This window comes from Crotalus tigris, unplaced genomic scaffold, assembly GCF_016545835.1.
Source record: "Crotalus tigris isolate CLP2741 ecotype Arizona unplaced genomic scaffold, ASM1654583v1 scf7180000020062.1902635, whole genome shotgun sequence".
NCBI classification, from domain to species: domain Eukaryota; kingdom Metazoa; phylum Chordata; class Lepidosauria; order Squamata; family Viperidae; genus Crotalus; species Crotalus tigris.
Genome location: NW_024097841.1, coordinates 645,452 through 668,103, shown reverse-complemented (window position 1 = coordinate 668,103; position 22,652 = coordinate 645,452). Strand labels below are relative to the sequence as shown.

The 22,652-nt window shown below is 46.6% G+C and overlaps 1 protein-coding gene across 1 annotated transcript in view; it reads right to left on the bottom strand.

Moving 5' to 3' along the window:
* The window catches only part of MSN (moesin), an 80,943-nt gene extending 58,590 nt beyond the window's left edge, over nucleotides 1–22,353 (bottom strand). The window contains exon 1 of the mRNA XM_039365356.1: nucleotides 22,201–22,353. Within this exon, the coding sequence (XP_039221290.1) occupies nucleotides 22,201–22,212 (12 nt within the window). The 5' untranslated portion in view covers nucleotides 22,213–22,353. The remainder of the gene's footprint in view (nucleotides 1–22,200) is intronic.
* Between the last annotated feature and the right edge of the window lie 299 nt (nucleotides 22,354–22,652).

The following is a 22,652-nucleotide window of genomic DNA, read 5'->3' as shown; positions in this document are numbered from 1 at the left end:
TAACCGCAACATTGACACTATCATTATTTCTATTACCAGTACTAGTATCACAGTATTCTACTTGAAACACCCACCAGGTGAAGTCACTGAACATCAGAGAGACAATAAAAATGAACAAATATTTGAAAGCCTTTAAGCTGAAACCATCAAAATACCAGAGAGAGAAAAAATGTTTAAGAATAAAAAGCCTGCAAGAATAAAAGATCTACAGGTGGGATGCAAAGGATTATCATGTTGCTTTCAAGCAACCCTCTCAGAGGAGACAAATTTAAGATCTCCATGGAGATGGCTACCAAAAGATGACTGACAGGAAACAGGTTCTGGAGATGACTTTCCATGCAAATAGAAAAATACAGAGAAGTGTTCTATCACAACTATGAAAGGTTTTAAAAGTAGATCAGAATCAAAGCCATCACCTTAAATTTGACTTGCAAGTGAGATGGAAGCACACGCAGACGAGTCAAAATCTTGTAATAAGTGCATATCTTTTAAGACTAATCAAATCCCCTGCCACGTTTTCCCCATGCTGCAGCTGCTGGATCTTTGTCAAAGTGAGTTCATGTAGTAAGAGGGTAGAAAGAGCTTTGGGGGTGTCAAACTTGAAATATGTGATATGTCAAGTGATGTCACAACTTTTTTTCCACTGCTGGCAATGGAGTGGATGCGGTTTTGATGTGACACATGCAGCCCTGAAGCCGGCAGTTTGACACCTGTCCTACAGAGACCACTTTATAGTCATAATGATGGGATCTGGGTGGTTATTGATGATGAAGAGGAGGAGCTTCAAATTCAACTGATGTGCCTATGAGGCACTGACTAAAATTCCACTTAATTAATTCTTCTTGTTTTTCTCTCTTTTCTGCCTTTTTTCGTTTGTGTACCTGTTTTGGAATTATTTCCCTGGCTTGGAAAGGTGGCTTCTGCTTTTTTGGGGAAGAAAGGCATTTTATAAACACTGAAAGATTATATTTTACTTTTATTTAGACACTAAAAAGGAAAAAAGAAGGAAAAGGTTTTCTCTCTCCTTTCTTTTTAAGAACTCTATTATTTCTATTATATATATATATATATCAGAAAAAAGGAATTGATTTTTGGAAGACTTTCTTAACTCACTGAGGGCATCTAATGGTGAATATTTAATACTGCAACTTTGCATATTTTTCTACTGAATTACAAAACACTAAAGATAAGCTGTGTACCTGTGAAGCTGTAGGGGTGGATGTTTCTGCATTAAACAAAGCCTCTACAAAAAAGAAAAAAAGATTTTCTTTTAAGCATTAGTATTAAAATGGAGAAACCTCTGATACAACTGAACTGTGCACTTATATTGGAAAAGATTTATGAAGCCACTGCAGAAATTTGTGCTACATTCAAAAACTGTACTTTAGAATTAAGATCCAGAGACTCTACTACCTGATGTCCATGTTACAACTGACTATGGCATAAATCAAAATGTACCAGAAGAGGAATCTACAGAGATAGAAGTGGAATTTATTTCATCTAACAATCTTTTCTTCAGCAACTTAGAGAACCAGAAGAAGCAAAGACTAAGACCTCAAAATACAAAGCAACTACATCGCAAGGAGAACAGAAAAAGATGTTTACTGCAGAGGAAGGGATTTATATTTTCTCAAAGATTACTACAAGCAACCAGAATGGATTTATTGGTTGAAAGAGAAGCGCTTTTATGGAAGCCTGTGTGGCACAGAAAGAAACCCAGAATTAGACTGAAAAAGAAATTTAAAAATGTTTAATGGAGTAAAAGGCAATGCTGATTTTATGGATTGTTTTAAGGATAATGATCTAGAGCTAGAAGTAAGAAAAATCCAATTATATACATGCGTGTTTAAATTAGTAAGTGCTTAAATTGATTAGGTGATTTTATGTATAATATATGATCTGATAAGGTATGATAATTAATTGGATGGAATTTGAAGTTTGTGTAATGAATTGAAAGGAATTAAGGTTTAACATTATTATTATTATTTTCTTTTCTCTTAATTAAGTCAGTTATAACTATATACATATCTGTTTAAATTAGTTAGATCCTTTTTTTGTTGTATGGAAATTTGTTTGGATAAAAGAACCTTGGCTCTATGGATTGTATTAAGGATAAAAAATATATAATCATATTCATATTCATACATACATACATACATACATATATATTCGGGAATTGAAAAAAATGTTCAGTCATGAGAATGTAATTTTGAAGTGCTTAAATTGATTAAGTGATTTTTGTCTATAATAATATGATCTGATAAGGTATGATAACTAATTGGATGGAATCTGAAGCTTGTGTAATGAATTGAAAGGAATTAAGGTTTAAAATTGTTTTTTTTATCTAAGTTAGTTATCACTGGAAGAAAAAATGAATGAGATTGGTGATAAGAAGAGGGTTGAGAGAGATTAAGAACTTCAATATACATGATAGAGATACTTGAAGTGATAATTTGTTGATGTAAAACAATATTCGATTATGGTAATTTTAAATTGATAAAGCTTTAAAACAGGTGAAGTAGTAACAGAAATTTAAGCTAGAAACGGAATATATTAAATCTATTATGTTATTTGTGAGAAATAGAGAGATGACAGTGAATGTATTAAGTTGAGCTATTTATGTATTTTTTTATCTTGAAATGTTTGTTTACCCAAACACCACAGTGTGTCTTAAGTACTTTTTGTTAAAATTAAAAAACCAATAAAATATATTTTTTAAAAAACACTTCCTGTAAAAAGCCTCAATGCCAAGAGTGACATGAACACCAGGGCCAGCCACCAAGAGGCTCCTTCCCTCAGCTTTGCCTAACAGTAATACTTATCCTTGAAACACAGAGGAGGGGGGAGAAAAACCTTGTGGTATTATCACTGCTGCACATTTTTACCCCTCCTTCACAGTTTAGCCCTTCCTAGAGGTGAACAGCTGAACAGAGTCATCCTTAAAAGCAACCTGGAGGAAACCAAACTCAACAATCGTTATGATGCCAGCAAACAACATGGATTGTTTTAATAATAATAGTAATAATAGTAATAATGATAGTAATGATAGTAGTAATAATAGTAATAATAATAATAAAAAATTGGAAGGGACCCTGGAGGTCATCTAGTCCAATCCCCTGCTCAGGCAGGAAACCCTATACCATTTCAGACAAATGGCTGTCCAATCACTTTTTAAAAACTTCCAGTGTTGGAGCATTCATTGCTTCTGGAGGCAGGTTGTTCCACTGGCTAATTGTTCTAACTGTCAGGAAGTTTCTCCTTAGTTCTAGGTTGTTTCTCTCCTTGATTAGTTTCCATCCGTTGCTTCTTGTCCTGCCTTCAGGTGCTTTGGAAAATAGCTTAATTCCCTCTACTTTGTGGCAGCCCCTGAGATATTGGAACACTGCTATCATGTCCCCCCTCGTCCTTCTCTTCATTAAACTAGACATACCCAATTCCAGCAGCCATTCCTTATATGCTTTAGCCTCCAGTCCCCTAATCATCTTTGTTGCTCTTCTCTGTACTCTTTCTAGAACAGTGGTTCTCAACCTTTTTAATGCCGCGACCCAACTGGTCGTAAGTTGAAGACTACTCAACCAGTCGTAAGTCGAGGACTACTCAACTGGTGCAGCACCGTTTGCAGAATGGGACTTTTGGTGGGCTCAGCAGGGCAGCCTGGACAATTCCTATTGGCTTTTGAAAGCCAATAGAATTAGACTCTATTCAAGAGAGTCTATTCTATTGGTTTCAAAAGCCAATAGAATAAAAGGGAGTAGCACAGCTAAGGAAAAGGGGGAAAAAATGGCAGACTGCATTGTTTGGCGACCCCCGTGAAATGGTTGTTCGACCCCAAATGGGGTCCCAACCCACAGGTTGAGAACCACTATTCTAGAGCTTTGTTGCTCTTCTCTGTACTCTTTGCAACCAGTGGTACGGGTACCACCTGTGGTACACTGGCAGCTGGCAGGTGGTATACGACCATCCTAGAAAAGTGATAGCGGGGGAGCTGAATGAGCTGAACCAGAGGCAGCACTGCACAAGCCTGAGTGAGAGACGGCTGGAGCTGCAGGGCTGAGCGGAAGTGCCAGGATCAGTCCCAGGCTCCAGCTGGAGCTCGCCACTGATCCTGGCGCTTCTGCTGAGCATCTCCAGGGTCTTTACATTCAGATGCTTGGCAACTGATTCATATTTATGACGGTCACAATGTCCCAGGATAATGTGAAGTGACCAAAACCTGCTGCAACCACCCAGCAGACGGGAATAAAAACCAAATACCCCCACCCCACCGCCAATCTTCAACAGAAATGCTCACAATGAAAACCTCAGACAGGAGGAAGAACGCTGCCGGGCGGGCAGGCAGGTGTCTTGCTCGGCTGTGGCTTGGGGGCACGTTTTTCAGTGCCATGTAACTTTGAACAGTCACTAAGTGAACTGTTGTAAGTCGAGGACTACCTATACTTTATCACTTTTTTCTTTTCTTTTTTTTTTTGGTCATCAAGTTTTTGACAACTTGCTAGGCAACTGGTGGTACTCAGATGTTGCCATATCCTAAAAGTGGTACAATGGGTGAAAAGATTGAAAAGCCCTGTTCTAGAGTCTCAACATCTTTTTTACATCGTGGTGACCAAAACTGGATGCAGTATTCCAAGTGTGCCTTATCAAGGCATTGTAAAGTGATATTAATACTTCATGTGATCTTGATTCTATCCCCGTTAATGCAGTCTAGCACTATGTTGGCCTTTTTGGCAGCTGCAGCACACTGCTGGCTCATATTTAAGTCATTGTCTACTAGGACTCCGAGATCCCTCTCACAGTTACTACTATTGAGCAAGGTACCCCCTATACCAGGGGTTGGCAACCTTGGCTCTCTTATGACTTGTGGACTTCAATTCCCAGAATTCCTGAGCCAGCATGGCTGGCTCAGGAATTCTGGGAGTTGAAGTACACGAGTCATAAAAGAGCCAAGGTTGCCTACCCCTGCCCTATACTATACCTGTACATTTGGTTTTTCTTGCCTAAATGTAGAACCTTACTTTTTTCACCATTGAATTTCATTTTGTTAGATAGCGCAGTGTTCAAGTCTGTTCAGATCCTCATGTATCTTAAGCCTGTCTTCTGGAGTGTTGGCTATTCCTGCCAGCATGGTGTCGTCTACAAATTTGATGATTTCCCCATCTATCCCCTCGTCCAAATCATTGATGAAGATGTTGAAGAGCCCTGGGGCACCCCACTACACACTCTCCATGTAGATGTGGTTCCATTGAGGACCACACGCTGAGTAACGGATCCATCTGGTGGTGATGCTGTCTAACCCACATTTTTCTATCTTATCAAGTAGTAGGTTGTAATCTACTTTATCAAATGCTTACTGAAGTCCAAGTAAATTACATTCACAGCATTCCTCTGATCCACTAATTTTGTCACTTGGTCAAAGAATGCAATAAGATTTGTCTGGCATGATCTGTTTTTGACAAACCCATGTTGGCTTTTAGTAATGACTTTGTTTGCCTCTAGGTGTTCGCTGATTCGTTGTTTGATTTTCTTTTCCAGAATCTTCCCATGTATTGAGGTCAGGCTGATAGGTCTGTAATTCCCTGGGTCCATTTTTTTTCCTTTTTTGAAGTTTTGACATTTCGCATCTCCTTCTCATCTTCAGAATCAAGGGCTTGATATCAATAGGAGGCAGAAACTGAGGGAGACTCACCATCTTTCTATAGCCTCTCCAGAAAAGCTGCAGGCAGGTGGGGAGGCAGGGTGTGTGTGTGACCCATGCCACCACGAATCCTGGGAAGCCCAAAGGGCATATGCCTATTCTGAAGAGAAGATCCAAAGTCCGTCTGTCCGTTTCCCCCCTCCCCTCTGAAGAGGCAGATCAGCCCCTGGCCACTTTCCCAAAGGGAGGCCAGATGAAGTAAAGCATAGCGTAAGGCTTTCCTTGATCCACAGTGCCCCCCCCCAACAGGATTCAGCCATGCAGCTGAAGCAAATTCAAAAGAGCTGCCCCCCCCTTGGTGAAGGGCAAGTATGCCCAGGTTCAAGGCTTCAAAGCGGCCTGCTTATGAGGAGGCCTCCTGGGGGAACCCTGCAAGAGCCCCATTAGAGCTTTTCAGCAGGGGGAAGGCACACCGGAAAGCAGAGCTGCTCGCTTGCTAAGAAGCCCTAGTGAAGAGAGAGGGTGGGGGATTCAGAAACGGGAGGAGAGGCACTTCCTGTTATTAAAACTGTCTGCTAAGCTCACATAAATTTTTGTTTTGTCAACTTTCATTCTGCCTTAACCTGGTTGGTTGGTTCTGGTTGGTGGTTCTGGTCTTTTCTATTTTTATGCAGAAAGCTACTGATTCCAAGGCTGTCTGCAAATAACAAAAGAGAAAGGAAAAGAAGGACCTTATCAACGTGCCTTGGTTTGGCCAAGGCTGGGAAGATCCTGAGGTGGCAGCCCTGGACCTCATGAGGGGGTGGCCCACCCTTCTCCTGGCAAGGGGCCGCTGCGTTTCTAGGAAACACAAGGATCGGCCAAGCCCACCGCCCCAGCTCCTGAAAGCCTCTCCTCCTTCCTACTCTCACTGCCGCCCCCCCCCAAAGGGCTTCCCTCCCTCTCCCAGGGCCGTCCTCCAGGAGAAGCCCTGCGGTGTAGGGAGGCCTGTAACAATAATAATAACAGTAGTAAAGTTGGAAGGGACCTTGGAGGTCATCTAGTCCAACCCCCTGCTCAGACATGAAACCCTATATCATTTCGGACAAATGGCTGTCCAGTCTCTTCTTAAAAACTTCCAGTGTTGGAGCATTTACTGCTTCTGGAGGCAGGCTGTTCCACTGATTAATTGTTCTAGCTGTCAGGAAGTTTCTCCTTAGTTCTAGGTTGCTTCTCTCCTTGATTAGTTTCCACCCGTTGCTTCTTGTCCTGCCTTCAGGTGCTCTGGAAAATAGCTTAATTCCCTCTTCTTTATGGCAGCCTTTCTCCTCTTGTCAAACAAGTCGGGGGGGGGGGGGGCTGCAGAGTTCGGCGGCCCCGCTGCACCCCAACACTAGAGGCTCCCAGGCCATTTCCCAAGCATCGCTTGCTAAAGGGGGCCAATCCCGCCTCTGCTCCAGGCACCGCAGGCGAGACGCGCCCAGGGCCGTTCCGGGGAGTAGCGCCGCCCCCCCCCCCCGAGCTCGTCTCCCCAACGCGCGGCCGCTTCCTTGCGCGGAGATGGGCAGGGCGGGCAGCTGCGCGGGCTCCAGCCGAGCCGGCCAAATAAGGCGCTCTCCGAGCCGGCCCGGCCGGGAAGGGCGCGAGGCGACGTCAGCCGGAGGAGGAAGCTCTGAGTCACCCTTCCCGCCGAGCCTGGCGCGGGGCCGAGGCATGCAGGGCCGGCCCCGCCCGAAGCGCGGGCGACGCCGCCGGGCGCAGATGCGCGGCCCGCTTCCTTTGGGCAGCCGCCGCTGCGCTTCCTGGCCTCGGGCGGGGAGGGGGCCAAGCGCCCCCCCCCGGAGGAAGACCAGGAGAAGCTGGGCTCCGGGGCCTTCCTGGGGCGGGCAGGGGTTGCAGAGCCTGGCAGAAGGGGAGGGGGGGGGAGACATTCCTTTGCAGAACTTTATCCTGGCAGATTCAAGCTCGTTGAGTTCTCAGAGGTGAAAAAGATTCAAAATTCCGGCTGGTCAAAAAAAGCTAAATCCGACGTTGTGATTCCTCCAAGTTGGAATAAACCCACTTGTTATCAGCTTCACGGACCCAGATTCTAAAGCACGGTCCTTCCCACAATTTGAATGAAATGCCAATCATGCAAATTTTAAACCTCGACCAACCTCGGATGCAAGCACGTGTGCAAGAGAGCTGAGAACACAAGGCACTCGTGGCATGGAAAAAACCAATTAAGTAAACCTAACCCTAATCCACCATCCAGACGGGCATTGGTGAGCAATTGGAAACTCCAATATTAATAGAGGGTTGCCCACAAAAAATATCAAATATTTTTTTAAAATATTTTTTTTAAAAAAAAATTCATGTCCAAATAACTTAATTATATGGAACAAAATAGAGAAAATACTTTCAGTTTTAATTGAATCAACCGAGCTAACCATCCTCCTAGGAAAAGGCACAAGATCTTCCCAGGGCAGGAAGCACTCTCTACGGCAGTGTTTCTCAACCTTGACAATTTTAAGGCATGTGGACTTCAACTCCCAGAATTCCACAGCCAGCAATGCTGGCTGTGGAATTCTGGGAGTTGAAGTCCACATGCCTTAAAATTGTCAAGGTTGAGAAACACTGCTCTACGGCTTGATTGAAGCCCCACCATTTTTATGACTCACAGCCGCCATCTTGACATTTTTTCCTCCACCCTGCAAAAGGGCCCTTGTGGCATACAGGTTGTCCTCAACTTACAACAGTTCATTTAATGACTGTTCGAAGTTGCAACGGCACTGAAAAAAGTGACATGACTGTTTTTCACACTTATGACTGTTGCAGGATCCTTGTGGTCACGTGATACTTGGCAACTTACTCATATTTATGATGGTCGCAGTGTCCCAGGGTTATGTGACCTCTTTTGTAACCTCCTTACAAGCCAAGTCAATAGGAAAACCAGATTCACTGAACAACTTTGTTCCTAACTTACCCACTGCAGTGTTTTACTTAACAAATGTGGCAAGAAAAGTCGTAAAATGGGACAAAACTCACTTAACAACTGTCTCACTTAGCAACAGAAATTTTGGGCTAAATTATGGTCGTAAGTCAAGAACTACCTGTATTAGCCTGGTCTATGCCATGAGGGCAGCCTTGTGAGGCTTCACTGAAAAAATTGAATTTCAACTTTTAAAAAAAGGAAGCGTTTCAAAGCTGCTCAGATATGACAGTTAAGATAGTTTTGCTGCTCTCAGCAATTTGGAAATAGGAGCTGGTGGGTCCACCCAGTTCAGCTGGGAGCTTCCAAGCATGTTGCCAGCCTCCCCCGTCCTGCCAGTTAAATGCCTGCTATTAAATGCTTAGGATTTTACTGCTTTTCAACACCACTCTCCAACTTCCTAATCCGTCCTATCTGGTGCCAGGTAGAAAAATTCCCTGCCTCTTCTCGACCAGTTCTTGTTCCACCAGAGAAAGCATTTGTTGTTGAAATTCCTTTCAAAGCAAGTGAGGAGAAAACCCCATTGGGGGTTCTCACTTCCATCTCCCTCCTCTCACACACACACACACACAGTGGGGGGGACCATTTCTCAGAGCTAAGGCAGCACCCTGGCCTTCAGGAGTTTGGGGAATTTTCATTTCTGGAAAAACTTGGAGGAAGGTCCACTCAGTTTTTCGCCTCTGGTGGTTACAAACATCAAGAAGAATTTGGCAACACCAGTGACTGAGACCAGCTTCACTGGCATTAACAATGCCAGCCAGTTGCTTACTGAATGTAGTTCTAACTGTCAACTTTTATCTGCCTGCTGTTGTACTTCCATGGATTTTTAGGTACTTTGGCCATTCTATAAGCACAACGTGAGGGAATAAATAAATAAGGCTGCAATAAAGGCACACTTCACAATGCACCACCATCTCTAGAACCTTCAGCACCACTTGGGGAGAAATGCCTTTGCACAAGGACACACAACCCATTTTTCCAGCTGGCAAGCGAGACAACCTAGTGCAACTGTGGTGAACATCCTTCGCTTAATTTGTCACAACCCCTTCAATTCCCTGCCGCAGCTTTTCCAGCTTCCTCTTCCCTCCCCAACTCTCTGGACCAAGGCAGCCGGCCAGCAGCACCTGGCAAAGGAGAGGCCTCTAATCCAGTATTTATTAACAGGCTGTAAACAAACAGGGTTGAGCCAAGATATTTAGGAGGTGTTTGATCTGCCATTTTTAATAGATTCGATAATACTTTATACTGTATTCTGCTTAAATTGTTTTGTCCTTCAAAGAGCAAGCATTTCTTTGAAGAAGGGTGGGCCTCTTGAATTTTTTCCTGGGGGGGGGGGGCTCGTGACCTGTTCCCTAAAAATCACCATCCCAATTTGCAGAATTTGGGATGGAAACACTCAAAAAAAAAAAAAAAAACCCCATAGTCTTAAAATAGGCAATTGTATTTAATTAGCCAAATCAAAATCTTTCAAATACTTCACAAAAAGAAAAAAAAATCAATCCTGCCCTCAAGCTTGGGCAGCCAGCAGGCTCCCTCTCCCCCCCTCCACCCCCCCTGACCTTGAAGAGGGCCATCTTGGCCTTGCTCTCCTCCACCCGGCAGAGCCCTTCCTCCAAGCCCTTCCTCCCACAGCTCTGAGCGCTGGTGGCCCTCACTAGTCATGAATGAGAGGGGGAAGCATAAAAATGGAATTAATAAAAAAAATCAAAGCTTCTAAAAAACAGTAACAATCACTCTTAACTGTTAGTTTTCATCCAATTTTACTCAGAGGGCAACTTCAGGGAACTGGTGAATATTTAAGTTCTGGGTTTTATCCAAGGTTTGATTCGACGGGACAAATCAATGACCAAGGGGGCTGCACCCAGAGTGGATCTCTTGCAAGTGCTGCACCCAGGTCAGAATCCAGGCACCACAGCCCGGAGGCTTCTCAGCTCATCCTTGGGCTGCAGGCCAGCTCAGGAGTAGCAAAGGAGAACCAGCCCACCTCTTCGGTTTAGTTACTGAAGTGTCATTATTTAGTCTTTGAGGAACCTGCTAGAGCAGAGCTTTTCAGCCGGTGGTACACGTACCACTTGTGGTACATTGATGAGTGGCGGGTGGTAGGCAGCCCTGCCTAGCCAAGTGTAGTGGGGGAGGGAAAGGGCCAGCACAGGCAAGGACTTACAGTGAGAGAATCCTCTGGAGCTGCAAAGGCCCCAGGCTCCCTTCTGGCTCACCCTCCCCCATGAGAAAGGGGGGGGCGGAGACAGGAGAGCCTATAAAAGGAGGCAGTTTGGGCAGGAGAGGGAGAGAGAAAAAAAGCAGCAGCCTTGGGAGGAGGCAGAGTCAGCTGCACAGGAGGAGGTGGAGGGGGAGAGAGGGGATCAAGCAGGCTGGCCATGAGCCGATCTACAACTGCTGTGGCAGCCACCTGTGCTGGCAGCAGCAAACAGGCAAGAAATGCAGCGGGGGAGGGGTCACCCTCCAAGAGGAATGAAAAAAGGCAGCAATGGCTGGAGGTGAGGCACGAGGGAGGGAGATGGAGAGTGGAAGGATTCTTATGTGCTTTTGTGACTTTGAAGTTCTGGGATTTGTGCAATGAGGGCTTTGTGTTCTGAAGGAGCGTTTGGCAATTTCTATTTGGCTGATGGCTGGGGTCAGCTTCTATTGCTCTGCTGTTGTTAGCTGTTAAGTTTTGCTGCAAGGGATTTTGAAGTATTTTTTTCCTGAATGGATTTTGCCAGTAGCATTCCTTTACTTATGAATGGAGCCATTTGGGGAGGTTGCCTTAGCTGGCAGCCAGGACTTCCTTAAGTGCTGCTGTGCTCCTTACTTTCCTTTCTAATAGCTGATTCTTAAAGGGGACTGCCTTTTTAAGCTAGTTCACTCAGCAGCTTGTCTTTTCTGTCTCTGGAGGCCTTTCCTTGTTTGATCAATATATGGAAGAGGGAAAATATGGGGGGGGGGGTTCAAATTCTTCCTTCAGAAGGAGATGGGAATGAGAAAAAGGGAGGCAGGGAAGGGAGGGAGGAAAGGAAGTCCCGCCTTAGCACTTGGCCACCAGCAGCTCTGCCATTGACTTTGCTGGTCAAAAGGTTGCAGAAGGGGATCACATGACCCTGGAACACTGTGACCATTATAAATATGAATCAGTTCCCAAGCATCCAAACATAAATCACATGATCTTGGGCATGGTCCAATGATCATAAGTGTGAAAAATGGGTCATAAGCATTTCAGTGCAATTGTAACTTTGAACAGGTTTTTTTTAGGATATTGCCATATCCTAAAAGTGGTACAATTGAAAAAAGGTTGAAAAGCCCTGTGCTAGAGGGCTGAACTCCAAGAAATAGAAAAAGAAACTAAATCTGATTTAAATATACTGTAAGTAAATTAAGCAATAAAAAAATTAAGAGTCAGTTTAGTGTAATGACTAAAGCACAAGGTTAGAAACTAGGGGACTGTAAGTTCTAGTCCCATATTTGACACAAAGCCAACTAGGTGATCGTGGGCCAGTCCCTTTATCTCAGCCCTGGAAAGCAGGCAATGGCAACCCATTTGTGAAAATTCTTGCCAAAAAAATCTGCAAGGACTTGTCCAGGCAGTCTCTGAGGTCAGACACAACTGAACACAAGTAAACTTGATTATTTTCCATTTATTTAGCAATTTCCCCTTCTTATCATCCAGAGGGAACAATAATTCAGAGATCTTCACCAACATCTAACATATGCTAGACATCCTAAGGAAGCCATGTTAAGTAATAAAACACAAAAAGCTGAAATCCTTCTTAATAAAAACCAAGCAGCTCTTGGTGCTACAATAAAAGAGGAAAGATACTTGTTGCGCTGTGGGCAATATCCTGCAAGGGAAGGATACTGGTGGGGTGGTTGCGCTAGAACTCAGGAGGCCCAGCAAGCAAGGAAGTTCTAGCTCTCTTCATAAAAAATCAGAAACAGAGAAAGTTCTTCCTTAAATCTTTTGTAAAAAAAAAAAAAAAAAGGAACAGAGCAAAGAGGAAGAAGATGGGAAAGGTTGTTTGTTAAGGTCTTCCAGACCCTCCTTTGCACATCAGACAGCCTTCTAGCCCCTGAAATCCCCTGCCAGGGCCTCCAACCCCACAGAGAGAGAGAACCCCAGTCTGAGGCCCCAACAGCAGTGGGGAGTTTGGCAGCTCCCGCAGGTGGATAGTCAGCGACCTCTGAGCTTGCAGCACCTAATAGAGGCCTTGCAACAGCTCGGGGTGGTGCAGAAGCCAGGAGATCAGCAGCTGGTGGGAAGGCGACCACAGCAAGGAGGCTGGTCACCGCCCTCTAATGCAAGGCTTTTCAACCAGTGGTACAGGTACCACCTGTGGTACATTGGCATCTGGCAGGTGGTACGTGACCATCCTAGAAAAGTGGTAGCGGGGGAGGGGAATGAGCTGAACCGGTGGCAGCACCGCACAAGCCTGAGCGAGAGATGGCTGGAGCTGCGGGGCCGTCAGGGCTCAGTGGAAGCGCCAGGATCATCACCAGGCTCCAGCTGGAGCTCGGCACTGATCCTGGTGCTTCTGCTGAACCCAGAAGAAGCGCCGATCAGCTGGAATGTTGTAGCATCTCCAGGGTCTTATGATTTACGTTCAGATGCTTGGCAATTGATTCATATTTATGATGGTCACAGTATCCGAGGGTCATGTGAAGTAACCAAAACCTGCTGCAACCACCCAGCAGACGGGGGGGGGGATAAAAACCAAACACCCCACCCCACCCCACCCCCGCTGCCAATTCTCAACAGAAATGCTCACAACAATGAAAACCTCGGACAGGGGGAAGAGCGCCACTGGGTGGGCAGGCAGGTGTCTTGCTCGACTGTGGCTAGGGGGGCACTTTTTTCAATGCCATTGTAACTTCGAACAGTCACTAAGCAAACTGTTGTAAGTCAAGGACTATCTGTACATCGGTTTTTTCCTTTTGGGGGGGGGGGGTCATCAAGTTTTTGACACCTTGCTAGGCGACTGGTGGTACTCGGATACTGCCATATCCTAAAAGTGGTACCATGGATGAAAAGGTTGAAAAGTCCTGCTCTAATGTACAGCAACCACTGAGGGGCCTGCAGATGATAGAGTTCCAACAACAACCCCCTCCAAGGCCGCAGGAAGTCTTACAGCGGTTAAGAATGCCACAGCTCCCAGCAGACCCACAGCAGGGGGAATGGCAAGAGACCCCAAACGTGCCACTTCTGGGAATGCAGCAGCAGTCAGGGTAGGCGGCCCAGCAGCAACTGGGGGTGCAACAGCCACAGTGGGGGCCCCAGCAGCCATTGAATCTGCTAATATTGGATATTCTTGCTTTGACATTTAGTGAATGTCCTTTTCCATCTTCTTCTTTTCTCAGTTTTTTTCTTGGTAATCATAGTAATACAACAGAATGCTTAGTAAATTGATGGAGAAAGCATAAAAAAGAGCAGGTTTTTGGTAAAAATGTAATAAAATGGCATAAATAAAAGGAACATCTTGTTTCTGGCAGCAGCTAGTAAACTGCTTCCAAGACATGAAATAGTAGAATATAAAAGGCAGCAGACAGAACAGTTCATATATTCCTTTTTGCCATAATTACTCAGTTTTTTTCCCTTAAAAGGGAAGATGTTGTTCCCAACCAGCTTTATAACCACAACCCATTCAGCTCATTGACTGTACCATTTTAAAAGGCAAAGCACATCAATTGCTAAGTATTTCTAACACTGCAAGATATATAATGTTCTTCCAAAGTCTTAAAAGCAAGCCATCCTGAATATTTTTTTCACTTTTTTTTTAACAGAAGCCCGACCCATCCGAGACCCCCTTGTCCCTGGATTTTTCTGGCAAATGAGATGGCCTGGGCAGCTTTCAAGAAACAGTCTAGCACTGAATTGAGCCCAGAAAAGACATGGTAACCAGCACCAATCTGCAGCATCTATGTGGGCATGACCTCATTGCGATTCCATTCACGGCTAGGAACTTTCTTTGGTATGTTTCATGCCCAACTACTATTCAATAAAGGCATTATTTATTTATTTATTTAATGAGACTTATACACCGCTTTAAGTGCAAGCACTCTCTAAGCGGTGTACACCAGTAAGCAATGTATATATATATATATATATATTTACATTGCCCCCAACAATCTGGGTCCTCATTTTACCTACCCCAGAAGGATGGAAGGCTGAGTCAACCCTGAGCCGGTGAGATTTGAACCGCTGACCTGCTGAACGCAGTCAGCTAAAGTGGCCTGCAGTACTGCACTCTAACTGCTGCGCCACCTCGGCTCATGGGTAACTGTTAACAAATTTTGTAAATGTGCTCCCCAGCGTTCGTCTGAAAACTGCCATGGGGCACTGCTAGGAAGCCCCCAAGGGTTGCCGTTCAAGAATACTTCCAGAGGAGTTGCAGTTCTCATCACAGACTGAATAGTAGCCCTGAGCCAGATTTCCTTACAGAAATCTGAATTCCTGACTTGTCTGGCTTTAATTTCAGCTTGTTCACCCTCATCCCATAAACTACTGAACTGAAGCAACATCTGAGGCCAATTTGCTTGGGGTTAATGACAAAAAGCAATACAACTACTATGATTGAAATACTGATGAAAACTCACAGCAAAGCTCCAGCTGGTTACTTTGGCATTGCTAGCAAATAAGGGAACAAGATGGAGCCCCACGGGGCACCCCAGGCTAATGGCCATGCTGACAAGCAAGGAAATCTGCACCTTTCACTCATTGGCATATAATAAATAATCAACCGCTGCCAAAGTAACAGATCCACGCTCCAATCTTCCTGGCATAAGTCAGAAGACTCAGTCCCACATCCTAACCAAATGCAGGGCTGAAATGAACCAACTAACTCTAAATAAAACTAGGATACATTTCTCAAGAGGTCTTCACCAACTTGATCTTCCTGGCCAAGAATGAAATATTTGAGGCTGGTCAATAATTCCAGGAGTCATGCAATTCCAGCAGTCAAATCCTGATATGATATGATACTGGGCCAATTTGGAATTTTTAACTAATGTTATTATAACTTAGCTCTTTTAAGCAATAAGGACAAAGCCTACTTTTAAAAAAACCATCCTAACCTAAAAAGAACCCTAGAGCAATTAACCTTACAATTTAACCAAGCATTCCTTTAAAAAAATCTAGTCACAAAGATGACAGAATCCTTTTCTTAAGCCTAGAAAGACGTACCAAAATCCTTTTACTTCCACGGGTTTTGCTCCCCTGTGTTAATAGCCCTGATACTGTTTATGAAGGTATCCATCATACAAATATACACAAATGTAAATCAGGCACAACTATCCTCAATGTCTATGGAGATTCTTAGTCATTCAGGTCATGATTGTGCCAAAGCTGCTTTTTCAATAGGCAACTAGACTTTGTTTTCCTTGAAGACATTTTGCTTCTCATCCTAGAAGCATCTTCAGTTCTGAAGAAGCTTTTTGGATGAGAAGTGAAAGTCTTCAATGACAAAGTCCAATTGCCTTTCGAAAAAGCACCTTTGGGACAAGCATCCTCAATGCATCTGGAGAATGCCTGGCAAGAGAAGGCAATCATAAATGGACTTTAGGCATGCTGCTTTCTTTAGCCAATGACTAAGGAGTTGGAAAGTACTAAAGTGCTACTGTCTATGAAGATGTACAGGAACACCACACCTCTGCTCTGCTCAGAAGGAAACTCTGGAATTGTGATGAATTCCTGACAATAGGTCTATTTTGAGGTCAGGAGAAGAACTTTCTCAAATACTTAATTCTGAAGATTGTTCACAAATGTTGAAGGCACCAAGTTTTAGGAAAGATAATTTACCCGTTCAACCACCAAGGCCCTGCTTTTTGCTGTTATGAGACAAAATGAAGATATTGTATCAAAAGACTGTTCCACCCTTAGATGTTACCTGAGTATTACAGAAATCAAACAGATATATTTAACCCAAATTAGAGGTATATAACCTGCAAGACTACAGCCAACTTGTAATTTCTATTCTAGTACATGTGGAAGGTTATTAAACACACAAGGAGTAATCAAAGTACTGGCATAATATTTTAATTCCATTTTCTATGAAATCAGTTTTATTTCTGACTACAGCTTTACTTTGGCCCTGCCGAGTTTCTAGTTTATGTTGGGCAAACAGATGTGGGCTGCAAAAATCCAGGCAACCACGAGAGGGCAGCAAAGTGATACAAGAAACCAAGAGCTTCAGCAGCCACTAACTGCTCTTTTCTGCGCTTTGCAGGCCAGAGATGGCAGGACCAGGAATGAGGTCCCACATATAATTTGAAAAAAATTGCACATTTCTGTGTAATCTCTGAGAAGATAAGGACCCTGAGTCATCAACTCCTTCAGATTGCCAGAAACCTCATTAACCCCCGAGGCTGGTGGAGGGTTTGGATAGCTCTCAGACCTATAAACTCTTCCCATAGTGTAATTTTAATGTGACAAAAAGATTATTAAATGAAGAATCACACGAACAAATTAATTCAAATTAATTTGAATTAAACACATTTAGGTTTTCTCTTGGAGCAGGATCCCCCTTTGTGCCAGTCACTTCCTCTCTCTCAGCCCAGCCTACCTCACAGGGTTGTTGTGGAGAAAATAGGAGGAAGAGGTATTAGGTATGTTTGCCACCTTGGGTTATTTATAAAAATAATAAAGGTGGGATTAACAAAAATACAAAAATCTAAGACTTAATCTTGCATCCAAGATAGCCAGCTCTAAAAATTGAACAACATAAAAAATAAATAATACCCAAATACAGAATTCTGTCTGTGAAAAGGAGCACTTCTTAGATCACCAGGGTAATTCTGGCACATTTAAAACAAGAATACTACTCAGGCTCACTGAAGACATACTGTTGCCCTAAGAAGGCTAAGCAGGCATTCTTAGTTTATCATTTACAATAATTGCAAATAGTGAGACAGTCTTTCTCAATCTTGGCAACTTTAAGATGTGTAGAATTCAGCTCCCAGAATTCCTAAGCCGGCATGGCTGAATGGCTTTGACTCCCAGAATTTCCTAGGTGACCATTCAGCCATGTAACTTAAGTAACTAATCAATCCCAAGAATTCTGGCTTTAATTTTTTTAATATAAAATTAGATCAGACAAAATAGCATCTATCCATTATCACTGGAAGCCAGGACAATTAGCACATGAGTCCTCTGGCCGTAAGTGGTGCCCAGGAGGCATGGCTGCAGATGACCTCTGCCTTTAGGACTCCAGCTGGAATTGGGTTCAGAAGGACAGCCTCATGGATGTGTTCCCCAAATCCACCTTCAAGCTGTGAAATCACAGCTGTAGATGGTTGCAAATGTACCCAATGTCTGAAAAGCTGAATGTGGATTGCTTGTTGATGGCCCCAGGCCAGGGGGAGGAAGGCGGCGCAGAAGGTGGGCCTCTGAAGGGAACAGGAAGAGAGGGGAGGGGGGGTTGTTACAACATCCGCCTTCTCAACAGAAGGTCTGCAAACCTCACAGTGGTGCTAGCCTGGCATGTCAAAAAAAAGCCCTCCTGCCTAGGAACAAAGAAGCCTTTTGGTGTCTTTCTTTCTAAAAATGGCAGGGCTTTTAAAAAAACTGAAGAAATGAAAGCTGCAGCTCCATCTCATTTCAAAGGTTATACCACTCAAGTATCAAATACCACCCATCCCTTTAAAGGAGCTATTGTACAATCTAAGGAACAAGGAGTTAGAGAATCAAACTGATCTTTTGCCAGCAGTGAGAGAGGGGAATCCATTCACAATACCCTTAGTATTTTAAGGAAGCTGTGCGTGGCATTTCCCCCACCCCCATCTACGCCACTTTGAAAAACATTCTCCTCTGTTGTGAGCTAATCAAACTAGTCTATTTTGTTTCTTAAAGTTTTCAGCTAGAAAATAAGCCAAGATTATCCCTTCTTCTCTTAAAATCTTCCTGTTTTTCCTCAAAAGGAAGTCAAGTACAGACTTGACACTCAACATTTAACAAACCTGACCTTTCTGAGCAAGTCAAGCTCAGACAAGGCTCTGCAGCACCTCTGAATTCATTTACCAACTCCAAAGTAACATTTGCTCAGCAGAGGGAAGATCTGCAATGATTTCAGTTCAAAACCCTTTTTCCAAAGCCAATAGTCAGAAAGATACAGCTTATTACATCTCACATCAGCTATGTGTATTTCAGCACATCACAGGGAAAACTCTGAAATTCAATTTTGAAAGGCACAAGGAAGAACACAAGATACGGAAGCTCTCTGAAGCCATTGGCCATGGTCCAACATAAGGCAGCAAAACCAGGCCAACCACAAGAGTGATTAACAAACTGGGGAGCTCCCATCAGTCCCCCAAGCCAAGGTGCCCCATGTCACAGGCACACACCTCCAGTCTCCAGAGGCATTGAGCCACATGCTGCTCCCCATGCCATGCACCCTCCCCCCCAACTGTAGCTGTGAGCTCTGCCTTGCTCCTGCTTGGCATCAATGGGTTCTCCTGGAGGGCTAAATCTCTCTACACCATCTGACTTATTTTTAACTTAAAGAACATTAGAAAACAACACAAGTTAATAGGCCAACCTCCAAGGGTAGCAGCCCCTTTGGCATTCTTCAAAAATAAACATGGCTTCATTTGGGAGGGTGCCAACCAATCCCATGCAAGATGCAGGTGAGGCAGGTGAGCGAGAGCTTCCCAGAAGGGATGGCACAGAGCATCCTCAAGCATTGCTGCTCTCTGCTAAAGGACCAGTTGGTAAACAGCTGCACCCACACAGCAGCCATTGTTATGAGCAGTCAGTGAACCAGTGATTTCTCAAAAGTTCAAAGCTCTCCAGCCACAAGTTACCTTAGCATGGAATTAGCGTTTGGGTCCCTAAACTGGAACCTCAGTCCCTCAGCAGCCTGCCCTGATCTCTAACTTTCTGCACGGGTCCAACTACAATTCTTATCAGCATCAGGAGTCCCTGGTGCTCACATCTTGCGATGGTTATGTCAGAATGACTTCGGGGAAGAGGCGCAAAGAGATGTTGCCTAGGAATGGCCAGACAAGAGGGCACAACCTGTGGCTGGGTAGTGGGTGGGCAAGAGACTTAGAAGGAACCCTCCCTAAGTTCTCAGGCTACAGAATTGTACTTTCAGATTTGTAAGATTCTGTTAATGCAGCTTTGCCATAAAGCAGAATTAATCTTATCTGGGTGTGTTCCCTGTCTGGTTGATCTAATAATGCCGGACCACGGCCTTGTCCAGACTCAGGGCCACAGCTGGTCCTTAGGCTGTCCCTGTCTGGCCCATGTGAGATCACTTGGAAATTAAAAATCCAATGTAAATAACAGTACATTGCTTTTGTTTTGAAGGCAACTATTTTTTCAATTTACACATGTGCACACGTGATACTTACACACCTTCAGTTCTATTGGTTCAGCCCTCCACAACAGTCCCAGTTTTTGATGTGGCCCCTTGAGAAAATTAATTAACACTCCCCCACCGCCACCTTAGATCAACCATGGCTACTACTGTGAGTACGGTAGGTGCAGGTTTTATTTCTCTGCAAACAAGGAGGACAAGACAAGGCTTTCCAAAGATATCTGATACTATTAGAAATGAGATGCCGGCCTTGCAACTCTTCCACCAATGTTCTTGTGCATGAAGACAACAGGAAAATACTCAGGCCTGGCAGCAAGAAGGTCCACATTTCCTCCATGGGGTCTCCAGATCAGATCAAGGAGGTTCAGACAGTGATTGCTGGGAAAGGCCTCTGGCCGAAATCCCTAAGTGCTCAGGCTATATGCCCAAAGGAATCATCCCGCCTTTCCCCACCGAGGCAAGGGTGATGGGAGAAAGGAATGCCAGGACATGGCCTTGAGCTACTGAAAGTCAAGAGGTAAACCTAGGAAACAATATAAATAAATGCACCCAAAGCCACTGGCCAGACACTACAGCAAGCAGGTCCTGCTGGCTACGGAATTCTGGGAGTTGAAGTCCCCCCGTGTCACCTATCCTCCGCGAGCTGCACTGGCTTCCTGTGGGTCTCCGGACACAATTCAAGGTGTTGGTTATCACCTTTAAAGCCCTTCATGGCATAGGGCCAGGTTACTTACAGGACCACATACTGCCGCATAGTTCCCAGAGACCAGTGAAGTCCCACAGATTGGGCCTCCTTCAGGTCCACAATGTCGGCTGGTGGGCCCTCAGGGAAGGGCCTTTTCTGTGGTGGCTCCGACCTGGTGGAACCAACGCCCCCCCAGGTTCGAACTACTCCCACCCTGCCGGCCTTTAAGAAAGCCGTTAAAACTCTCCTGTTCCGGCAGGCCTGGGGCTGATGTGGGGGGGGAGGGGTGGGATATGATCGGACTCGCAGTATGACTGTATTATTTTATTGTTTTATGATTGTTTTAACTCTGTACGCCGCCCTGAGTCCTTTGGGATTGGGCAGCATATAAATAAAATTAAATACAAATACAAAGGTTGAGAAACTGGCTGAGGTACGCAGATAATGAAAGACCCCTCAAGGGACGGTGAAACCTCTTTATAAAAAAAACACGCAGCCTCGACCCCGACCAGCACACGCGCTGGGGCCCTCCTGGCACTGAGGATGGGCAGAAGTGGGGACCCACCGCCAGCGGCAGGCCCGGACGGCCCACTCGCGCCCTAAAGGGACCGAGCGCCTTTTAGTCAACGGGGGGGAGGGGGTCGAGCCTGCCGAAGCGCCTCCTTTGCTGCCTTCCTTTCCCGCGTGGACGCCTCTGAGCCTCACGTGGGTAAACGGCCACGCGCGGGAAATTCGGCCCCTTGCTGCAACGCTCGCCCGCAGCCGAGCCGCCGCCCCTCCGCCTGAAGAGCGGGAAAGCTTCGGCTGGGCTCTGCCCTCCTCCGCCTCTCGGCAGCCGCGGCATCCTCCTGCCGGCCGCAGCGCAGCCGGCGATGCTCCGCGGGGCCTTCCCGCCCCAGGATCGAGGGGAAGGCCGGCCGGGAGCGGGAGCCAGGCCCGCTTTCCCACAGGCGCAGCACCGGCCCCCGCGGGCCGGGCCGGCCGCTCCCGACTCCTCACCCAAGCACGGCGGTTCCCGGCCAGCCACCGGCGCGGCCCCCGGGGACCGCTCCGAAGACGCCGAGGCGGGTCTGCAGGAAAGCTGCCACGCCCACCGCGCCTCCCTTCCCGCCCGACGGCAGCCCGGAGCTCCGACCCTGGTATCGCGGGCGACTCCCGCCCAGCGCCGCCTCGGCCCCGACTGCCTCGCCCCCCGCGGCCTGGCCTCCCGCGGGAGATTCCGCCGCGCCGAGCGCCCTCTTCGGGCGGTGCCCGCTTGCAAAGCGGGCGAGGCTGCCAATAACGCCGCCAGGGACGGTCCCGCCTGACTCCGAGGCCGAGGGGCGCCCCAGTTCCCGAGCGGCCGCGGCCGGAAGCGGCGAGCGCGTGTGCGGAGGGACCGCGGGACGCCCGCCAGGCGCGCTGGCCTCGGCCCCTTCCCGCGAACGAGAACCCGGTTCACGGTCGGAGGGGCGGCGCAGCGAAGGTCCGTGGCCGGTAGGAGGGGAGGCTGCGTGGGCGCCCCAGCCGCTCCCTCCCCGCCCCCCCCCAGGCGCCCTTCCGCCCACGCGCACACCGGGGGATGGTCGCGAGGCGCCGCCGTCGAAGGAGGAAGGGCGCCTCCAGCCCGCGGCCTCCCGGCCCCGCATACCGTTTTCGGCATCGTGCCGGCGGGCTGGGCGTCCGGGGCTGCGGGCGTCTCGGCTGGGAGCTTCGCTGGGCGGCAGGAGCGACTCGTCGGCAGGCTAAGAGCTTCGGCCAAGCGCGCCGCCTTTATTCGGGGCCGGCGCTCTGGAGCCCCCGCCCCGACGCGCCTGCTGCTCTCCCGCCCTTCTCGGGCGGGCCTCGCCCTCCCCGCCTCGGGGCTTCCCCGGCGCGGCGCCCCCTCGGCGAAGGCCGCTCGGCGCGCGCCCGGGGAGGGGCAGCGGGCGCTCCGGGCAGCCCCGGCAGGAGAGGCCCGGGAGCATCTCGCTCGCGGCCAACCGGCGATGGATGCGCGCCGGTTTTGCTCTGCCGTTTTTCTCCCGGGTGGGTAGGCGGCCGGGCCCCGTCTTCCTGCCTTTTTGAAGCGAAGACTTGCCCTTGGTCGTGTGAAAGGCAACC